We start from the raw sequence: 9,881 nt of genomic DNA on the forward strand, positions 1-9,881 counted from the left end.
AAAAAATAAATTAAAAGAATAAAGAAAACAACCACTTCTCTAATATGCAGGAAATAAACTATGAGTGGATTTTCAAAACCTTGGGAGTGATGACTGGCAAGGATGCCAACACCAAGTAAAGCAAGGCTCGGCAGAGGTTAACAGGCACCCCTATCACAAATGCATCCTGACAAATGAATACACACCCAGGATGGCTAAGATCAGCTCTCAGAAGGGAGGGCTGTTGGGCCCAACTTAAGGGCTGTTTTGAGAAAATGCAAAACCTGATCTTTGACTCCAGAACAGAGGCAAACTAAGGGAAGCCGGTGAGAGCAGAGGAAGAGGGAAGAACTTTGCAAAAAGAACTGTCCAATGACAGGGCAGATTTGTCTTCTCAGTGCTCAAGGCAAGGCTGCCAAGAGCTGCCAAGGGGAATTTCTGGCTGGCTGAAGGCTAAGTTCCCTTCCAACTTTTGAGATTTCTGCTCAAAGATGGTAAACATACAGTAGTCTCTGCCCTTATCCCTGGTTTCAGTTATCCACTGTCAACCTGGTCTGATTATTTCTGGAATTTTTTCTTTTTTTCTTTTTTTTTTTTTTTTTGAGACAGTCTCGCTCTGTCACCCAGTCTGGAGTACAGTAGCACGATCTCGGCCCACTGCAACCTCTGCATCCTGGGTTCTAGTGATTCTCCTGCCTCGGCCTCCAAGTAGCTGGGATTACAGGCACCACCACCATGCCCAGCTAACTTTTTATTTCTAGTACAGATGGCATCTCACCATGTTGGCCAAGCTGATCTCAAACTCCTGACCTCAAATAACACACCTTCTTCGGCCTCCCAAAGTATGAGATTACAGGGGAACCACTGCACCCAGCTGGACCTTTTTTTCTTCTTCTCAGAGTCTCGCTCTGTCACCAGGCTGGAGTGCAGTGGCACGATCTCTACTCACTGCAGCCTCAAGCCATTGTCCTGCCTCAGCCTCCCGAGTAGCTGGGACGACAGGGACGTGCCACGATGCCCAGCTAATTTTTGTATTTTTAGTAGAGACAGGGTTTCACCATGTTGGCCAGGATGCTCTCGATCTCTTGACCTCATGAACCACCCACCTCAGCCTCCCAAAGTGCTAGGATTACAGGTGTTAGCCACCGTGCCTGGCCTGGAATTTTCTATTTGACAGTTCCGATTTTAAGTTGAGCACCATTCTGAGTAGTATGATGAAATCTTTTGCCATCCTGCTCCATCTATCCTGTCAGGACATGAACCATCCCTTTGCCTGTTAGTCACTTTAGTAGCCGTGCTGGTTATCAGACTGATTGTTACAGCACTGCAATGATTTGTGTTCAAGTAACCCTTATTTACTCAGTGATGGCCCCGAAGCACAAGAGTATTGTGCCTAATTTAGAAACTAAACCTCATTATAGAAATAGGAAAAAACATAGTATACATAAGGTTTGGTACTATAGGCATCCACTGGGGATCTCAGATCACACCCCCCACAGATACGTGTGGAGTGCTGTACAATCTGCAGTCCTTCCAGAAAGCATCAAAATGACTACTCAGCTGGGCATGGTGGCTCACACCTGTAATCCCCAGCACTTTGGGAGGCCGAGGCAGAACTGCTTGAGCCCAGGAGTTCAAGACCAGCCTGGCCAACATATAATGAGACTCCGTCTCTTAAAAAAAAAAAAAAAAAATTGAAAGATTACTCAGTAATACTTGTCATATTTCACAGTAGATACACGTCTCTCCATCTGCACTTCAAACATCCTGAGCCCAGCTGAAGCCTTGCAGCTCCTGCACCACCTCACATCCACCTGCTGAGTGCTCTTGGGACTCCAACTCTGCCCATTTTTAGCATCCAAGTGGCTACCACATAAAATCCTTTTTTTTAATTTTTATTTTTACCTCTTTAATAACCCCTTTTCTCCTCCCCACCATGCACACCTATTACCAAGTTCCAAATCTGCATACACTGGGATTCTTCTCCAATACTGTAGCCTTCACTCTTCCTGTCCTGGTCTTAGCCAGCTTTTTCTGGCTTTGGTGAGAGCTGAAACACCCCAGTCTACCACCCAGCACCAGCCACTTCCTTAAAATCCTGGAAAGGTGAAATCACCTCCATTTTATAGACAACGAAACCAAGGTTAGGTCTTCGAAAAAATTCCCAGCCTCCTTGAAAAACTACCTCCTCTGGAGCCTGATGTCATTTCCACATCCCATGCTTCAATCTTCTTGTCCCACCCATAATGCCTAATTTCGCTCCTGCTCCCCAGTAAGCCCAGTTCCCAACCAATCCTTTCCCCTCTTCTCCCACTAACAGGGTCACCTTTACAGCTCTCATCCACAATGTCAGCTGCACATCCATCAGGACTTTAATTACCATAAACATTCACCCTTCAACATAAAGAGGTGTAATTCATGAGATACTCCTATTAGAAATGAAACTTTAAATCACACCTTGAGATGAGGCCAAGTTCAAGGTGAGAAAATAGTCACTAGACAGCTGGGTGAGCTATCTACGTAGCAGTTCCAGAGCGAGCCAGGGACAGCACCCTCAGGAACTCTGCCACTGCACAGTCCCATCCCGGGAAGTGGACTTCCATCTCACGTGCCATCTGGTCACCCAGAACCTCAGTCATCAACTACATAACTTCACATCATCAAGTCTGGAACCCACCTTCAAATCAATGGTACAAGACCCTGATCTGGCTCCCCATCATCCTAGCTTTCAAAAACTGGCCACCATTTTTTGAGTATTGCTCTGTCACCAGGCTGGAGTGCAACGGAGTGATCTCAGCTCACTGCAACCTCTGCCTCCCGGGTTTAAGTGATTCTACTGCCTCAGCCTCCCAAGAAGCTGGGATTACAGGGATGTCCCACCAAGCCTGGCTAATTTTTGTATTTTTAGTAGAGATGGGGTCTCACCAAGTTGGCCAGGATGGTCTCTATCTCATATTGACTCGGTGATCTGCCTGCCTCGGCCTCCAAAAGTGCTGAGATCACAGGTGTGAGCCACCATGGCCGGCCACTGGACACCATTTTTACATGGAAGTAAAGGAACGGGTGACAATGAGCACCTACCAATGCCACAAAAAACTGACAGCTGTCACCCCACTCCAGTCTCCAAGGAGGAAACTCCAGGCAGATTAAGTTAGTTTAAAATTTTATTTTTTTTATTTATTTTTTAATATTTTTATGTAATAAAAAGTAAAAGTCCTTGTCCAGCCATCCTCGTGGGGCATCTGTCTGTCTCTCACACAGGTCACTCAAGTTAATGGGAAAGAAAGAACAGGGGGCCCAAGTCTGAAGTTATAAATAATAGAAAATAAAAGATCTTCCGTCTCCAGCGGGGAACAGATGAGAGGATGGGAGGGCAAGACTGGGTGGGGATGGGCAGGGGCAGAGCAGGAACCCCCCACCCCTGCTGGACCCTGGCCCTGCCCTCTGTGAGGCCCCTCCCATTCAAGGTGCTTGGCAGGAATTCCCCAGCTCCCCTGGGGGAATGGGGGGATGGGGGGCTGGGAGTGGTCCGAGCTGCTGGGGGAAGAGACATAGATCACTCTTCCCTCCACTCATGGAGGTCTCAGGTCGCGGCCAGGACAATCTTCAGTTCCCCGGGGGGTGGAAGGGGAGCTGCTGGGAGGGATGAGATTGAACTGGTTGGAGGGGAAAGAGAAGAGAGCAGGAGCATTAGAACCCAAGCAGCTGTCCCTTCCTTCAATGCCGTCCAGTGGGGGCGTGGGGGTGTGTCTGGGAAGGAGCGGCCTCCTCAAGGTGTCTCGGGGGCTGTCAGAAGCACAGGTCAATCGCTGTTTCCCAGTAAGCCAGAGCCCTCACTCATGTGCCCAGCTCAGCCCCCCACACCCCAGTCTGGCCCTGTCTGCTGCACTGACCTTACCTCGGCTAAGTCAGGAGACAGTCGGGGTCACTGAGAGCTGGGGAGGCAGTGGGGAGGGGGGCTGCTGGATCACAACTGAGCGAGGACGGAGGGAAGCAAAGGACAGAGCCAGGAGCAAGCCCCTGGCGGCGGCGACTGTGGCTTCTGCCCACCCTACATACTTCACAGACAGGTGCAGGTCGGCGGGCGCCCTGTGGGACAGCCCTGCCTCCAAGACCCCTCACTCCCCACCCAGAACCCGTGCATCCTGCCCCACCTGCAGCCCCTCAGCTCTTCCATGCCAAATTCCCCCAGCTAATGAGAACTCACGAATCCTGTCATCGGCTCCTCCTGGAAATCCAGGCGCCTGGCCAGGCTGCTCACCTTGGGGGTGTCCGATGTAGGGGTAGGGTGAGGGTGTGGAAGCTGAGAGTGCAGGCACCCCACTCTGGGGCACCGCGCCTTGGGGGGGCCCCCCATGACTCTGGGGTGGGTGCAGCAGCATCACCTGGGGCGGGTGGGGAGCCCCAGGGTGAGGGGGCGGGGCTGCTGTGATTCCAGTTTGGACATGGGCCTGTGGAGAACAAAAAAGCAGCAGGGAAGACCACAGAATCCTGAGACAGACTCTGAGAGCCAGAGTTAGGGACCACTATGGCAAGGATAGCACCAGGGTCTTGGGAATGGGATGACCCCCATGGCAGATGAGCCCTGGCAAACAGACCCAGAAGGGGGACAGCTGGGCTCTTACCTGGGTAACATGGGCCATGTTGGTGAAGCCGTGGGGCAGCTGCTGGTGGTGGATGGCATACACAGCGGCTGGCTGGGGGAAGCTGCTCTGAGGGGACTGGGCAGAAGGTCCCGGTGGCAGAGACGGCGGTGTGCCTGTCAGGGCCCCTGGGTGGTACAGATTCTGCTGTGGCTGTCCACTGCCCAGGTGTGGGGCCTGCCCCGCCTGATGCTGTTGGGGAGGGAAAGGTTGAGTGCCACCCAAGCCAGCAACTCACTGGCCCCTGGTCCTCACCACTCAGAAATGACCCCTAGCTCTATCCCACTCTTCCAGCCACCCATTCCTGCACCCCGACCACTCAGCACCCCCCACAGCAGGCACCTGGACAGGACTGGGGGCCGCATGCTGGGACTGCGGCTGGCTTCCAGTAGGCGTGGTAGCCGGCTGCGGCTGGTGGGCATGGAGCTGCGTGGCATGGTGTGGGTAGGACTGGTGAACAGTGGCTGCAGCAGGAAGGAGGGAGAACCAGTGCTGAGCACACCAGAGGGGGCTGGCACACAGCCCAGAGCAGAGGGACCAGGCGTAGGACTCACCATAAAGGGCTTGGGGGGTGGGCTGCTCCGCAGAAGGGTACTGAGGGGTAGAGGATGACACGATGGCCTGGGGATGGCTGCCCGACGTCAGCATGCGTGGGTTGCTCTGAAGCATGGGGGCAAACACCGGCTGGCAGGACAGAGAGAGGAGTGGTTGGCACAGCCGCCAGGTGGAAAGGTGTCCTTCTGCCAGTCACTGCGTTCACAGCACCGCTTGGGCCTCCTCACAATCACTCTATTGATTCAACATTCACAACGATCCCACCCAGCAGACACTATTTCCTCTACACTTCACAAACACACATGTCCAATGCCTTGTTACAGGTCCCATCAGAGCCATGGCTCAAGCCCAAGTCTGACAATACCAATCCCACAGCTGGTCAGGCTGGCCAATCCCACCCACAATGCTGCCTGCTGCCCCCAGCCAGCTCCCAAGTCTCTGGAGAAGATGGGATCCCTAGCAGAGGCCCTGGATCCTCACTGCCCTCCTGGGCTGCAGTCACCTGTGAGGGGTAGTGGGCCATGGGCTGCATCATGGCAGGCTGGCCTGGGAACTGCTGAGGGTTGTAGGGGATGTAGGAAGAATAGGGCGTGGCAGCCACCAGAGGTGGGCCAGCAGCTGCGGCGGCCTGCATCATTGGCGGGGCTGAAGCTGGCTGGTGTTGGTCTGAGCGCTGCGGGGGCAGGGAGCCTGGAGGAGGAGGAAGAGAGCAGAGATCAAGCTCCACCTGCCAGCAGGCCCTTGGCAACCTCACCGCCTGCCCCTCCTAGACCTGCTCACCTTTTGCTCCCCGGTACTTGCCCTGTTGCCCAGGCACTGAATTGGATACAGGATATGGATACATCTGAGGTGCCTGGGGATGAGGACACAGATGAGGCTGAATGACTCGCTCACGAGTGCCCAGAATAGGCCTAACCTGGTCCCTCAATCAGCCCAACCAAATCCCACCCCGATAACCCTGGGCCCAGCCAGTCTCTCTGCATACCTGCACAGCTGGTCCCATGTGGATCTGAGGTATGTAGGAGATGTACTGGGGGCTGTATAGCCCACTCTGGCCTGCTGTCAGCACCGGGATGGAGGGAGTTGAATGAGTCCGGGGCCCCGGAGAAGTTGGGGTACTGGTGGATTTATTCTGCAAAAACCAAGGGAGGACAATTTTATTTTGTATCTTCCCCTCTACTCCTGGCCGTGTCTAGAGTAGTAACAGCTAACATTCATGAAATGCTGGGTACCAAACACATTCTGCACTTATCTTGATAAAGCCTTGCATTAAACCCTATGAGGAGATGAGCATTCTCAAGTTACAGGTGAGACACAGAATGTAAATGAAGTCCAAGATCACAAACCTTCCAAATACAGGGGCTCAAGCCAAGTCAGCTGGCCTCTGTTCATGACTAACCCACTCCAGTACTCCCTCAGTCAAATGCCAAGAACAAAAGAAAAGCCCGTTAAACCCTCATCAGACTCACTGGGATCCCTGATCACCCAACCCTGGAGACCTGAGTCCATTTTCCCCAAGTCAGCCCCAAACTTTCCATCCTTACATTTTTATGACATCTCCTCACATTGCCTGCCAGGCAAGTGGTCCTGGAAGTGAAGTGCTCCCCCTATTCATCTATAAGCACTGCCCAAGTCTCCCCACAGAAACCCAAAGTCCACTTTCTCCTGTCCCAGCTCACCACAGACAGCAGAGGCTTTGTAGGATTGAACTCCTTAGCATTAGGGTTCAACGTTGATTTCTTTACTTGTCTGTGAGAGAAAATACAGTAAATCTTCACGGCTTGCTCCCATCTCTCCTGCCACCCTCCCAGAGCCCCACTCCGCTCCACTTACTCAGCAACAGGGCCCTCATCCTTGTCTTCTCCCTTGATGAGGCCCACCGGGGGGCTGCCAGTTTGGCTTGGGCAAGGTGGTGGGGGCTGCTCTGGCCCCTCAGTGCTTCCTGCTGGTGCCAGGAGTGGTTTGTCCTCCTTATCCGATACGGACTCTGTCTTGGAGGAGACGGGAGACCCCATGGGCTCTGAAGTCAACAGACCATCAACCTCCTTCTCCTTTCCTTTGGGCTCCTCCTTTAAGATCCGGGGAGGAAAAGGATCCAGGCTGTTCTCAGGGGAGCTACTAGGCTGAAGCTAGAAGGGAGAAATACACACAGTCCAGTATGACCCAGACCCTAGGCTCGGCTTTCTTCTTTCATCCTTTCTTGATCTCATCTCTTTGACCCCTACCCAGTCCTTTGCCTCGTCTATGAACCACTTCCAACCCCTTTACCCTGCTAATATACCAGTTCACTTCCACAGTTCTCTCACCTTAAACTGGGCCCCAAACTTTCTCAGTTCTTCCAGTTGGAATCGTTTCTGTTCATTCTGAAGACCAGGGACTATGAGAAAACAATCAAAAAGAAGAAAATACAAAACATTCTTTCTCCAAGGTGGCTACACAGTGCCAACAGAACAAAGAACAAGGAAGCAAAGAAAAAAGAGAAACTCTTGAGAATTACAGAAGTGAAATTACAATCCAAGGGCTGATAGACATTGCCTCTGATTTCCAACAAACTTTCTAACTGAAATACTCTCCCCTAGAAAAAGGAACATTAACCCTCAGCAGAAAAAAAAAAAAAAAACACCCTCACCTTTCCCAGCTATCCGAGCCAGCTCCTGGGGCTCCAGAGTTCTCCCAGATTCCTTGGTAGAGAGTTCTTTTACTGTGCAAGGAGAGAGAAATGCCTAAAGGTCCTTCTGTCCAGAACCATAAATCACACTAAATATGCATTAATGGCACACAAACACCTAGCTCTTACCATCTGTGGGGGCCAGGGAGATCTTTGGAGAAGCTGGGGAAATGGAGCCCACTCCAGGATCTGAGACTGATGAAGTCACAGGGATGGAGGCTGAAGAGGTTGGCACTGCTGAACCGATGGGAGGCTCAGGACAGGAAGCTGAGATTGGGGCAGGGGCAGCAGACTTGGGAGAACGCGGGGGATATATCCGGCCCACTGGAAGAAAAGGGGGAGCTGTAGGATGGTTACTGCTAGTCAGCAGCAGCGAATACAAGGGCCTTACTCAAAACAGCAAGAAAGTTTACACATTATACAACCAGAGTCACCAACTTAAATGTCTAGAAGGTCAAGGCAGGTAACACAACCAGGTAAATGGCCTCATGGGCATCATCGGTGACTGGAATGCTTAAAGGGGTGGCTGGGATTCTGTCCCAGTCAACTTGAGCTATGCAGCAAGGCAAGCTCAGTTGGTAGAACCTCCTGTAATTCAAAAGAAACTAAATATTTTCTATGGCTTCTATTGTTTTATTTATATAGAGATAGGGTATCGTTCTGTTCCCCAGACTGGAGTGCAATGGTGTGATGCCATCTCACTGCAACCTCAGCCTCCTGGGCTCAAGCGATTCCCCCCACCTCAGCCTCTCAAGTAGCTGGGAGCACAGGTGCACGCCATCATGCCTAGCTAATCAATCTTTTTATTTTTTGCAGAGGGGTTTTGCCATGTTGCCCAGGCTGGTCTTGAACTCCTGGGCTCAAGCAGTCTGCCTGCCTCAGACTGTTTTAAAAATTAGCAACTGGCAGGATGCGGTGGCTCATGCCTGTAATCCCAGCACTCTGGGAGGTGCGGTGGGCGGATATTGAGGTCAGGAGTTCGAGATCAGCCTGGCCAACATAGTAAAACCCCGCTTCTACTAAATATATAAAAAATTTAGCCAGACGTGGTGGCGGGCGCCTGTAATCCCAGCTACTCGGGAGGCTGAGGCAGGAGAATCACTTGAATCCGGGAGGTGGAGGTTGCGGTGAGCCAAGATGGCGCTACCGCACTCCAGCCCAGATGACAGTGCGAGACTCCGTCTCAAAAAACAAATAAACCAAAAAAAACCCCAGAAAAGTTAGCAACTGATTCAAATCTAAACAAAGGATGTCTGCCGAGCAGACACAACTCATGAATTGCCAGGTTGAGATTTCTGCACTAGGGAAATTAAAGAACTATTTCCCAATATGACTAAATCCCAAACGCCCAGAATATCTATCTTAAAATTATCTCCCATTTCAGCATTGTAACAACTGAACATATTTACATCTCTTTACAAATTTCCATCCATTTCTTCATCCAACACTACTAAAGCTTTACCTGCAGGAGGAGGTGGAACAGAAGTTTCTCCAGAAGGCCTATTACTGGGTGAAGACAGAGTCTTGGCACCTCTCAGAGGCCGCTGTGCCTTTGGGGACATGCGGGAAGGGCCTGTTTGTTTTTTTTTTTTTAAGATGAAGAAAACGTCAGAGGAGGCAGATGACCTATTATATTCCCACCGATGCAACGTCATTCCAACTCCCCCAAACCCCTCCAGTTACCCTCCTACCTCCTCGGCATCCCCTTCCCTGCCCTGCCCCTCCAAGTCACCTCATAACTCACCTCCATTGATACCACGGGCCTCAGAACCTGGGCCAGGGCTGCTATTGTCCAGATGGTGAGGGCCACGAGGTGGCAAAGAGCTAAGGCCAGGACGACCGCCCCGAGAGCTGCTGCATCGAACTCCTCCCCGGGGACCTTCCCGGACTCGCTGAGGCAGAGGGATATACTTCCCCTCCCTGAGGAAAAAGTTCAAATAAGGCCAGGTAGTCACGAAACCCACGTTTTAGAAAAATGAAGCCGGCCGGGCGCGGTGGCTCAAGCCTGTAATCCCAGCACTTTGGGAGGCCGAGAC

The 9,881-nt window shown here is 51.8% G+C and overlaps 1 protein-coding gene across 1 annotated transcript in view; it reads right to left on the bottom strand.

Annotated features, from left to right (window-relative positions):
• Nucleotides 1-3,125: 3,125 nt before the first annotated feature.
• ATXN2L (ataxin 2-like) overlaps nt 3,126-9,881 on the bottom strand; it is a 14,762-nt gene continuing 8,006 nt past the window's right edge. Inside the window, exons 8-21 of the mRNA XM_011933650.1 lie at nt 9,590-9,765; nt 9,308-9,418; nt 7,975-8,169; nt 7,807-7,878; nt 7,484-7,554; nt 7,011-7,306; nt 6,857-6,926; nt 6,163-6,309; nt 5,958-6,030; nt 5,680-5,867; nt 5,177-5,306; nt 4,965-5,086; nt 4,605-4,814; nt 3,126-4,430 (exon numbers count right to left, since the gene is read on the bottom strand). Of these exons, the coding sequence (XP_011789040.1) occupies nt 4,098-4,430; nt 4,605-4,814; nt 4,965-5,086; nt 5,177-5,306; nt 5,680-5,867; nt 5,958-6,030; nt 6,163-6,309; nt 6,857-6,926; nt 7,011-7,306; nt 7,484-7,554; nt 7,807-7,878; nt 7,975-8,169; nt 9,308-9,418; nt 9,590-9,765 (2,194 nt within the window). The 3' untranslated portion in view covers nt 3,126-4,097. The remainder of the gene's footprint in view (nt 4,431-4,604; nt 4,815-4,964; nt 5,087-5,176; nt 5,307-5,679; nt 5,868-5,957; nt 6,031-6,162; nt 6,310-6,856; nt 6,927-7,010; nt 7,307-7,483; nt 7,555-7,806; nt 7,879-7,974; nt 8,170-9,307; nt 9,419-9,589; nt 9,766-9,881) is intronic.

Source organism: Colobus angolensis, unplaced genomic scaffold (assembly GCF_000951035.1).
Source record: "Colobus angolensis palliatus isolate OR3802 unplaced genomic scaffold, Cang.pa_1.0 Scaffold128, whole genome shotgun sequence".
Classification (NCBI taxonomy): Eukaryota; Metazoa; Chordata; class Mammalia; order Primates; family Cercopithecidae; genus Colobus; species Colobus angolensis.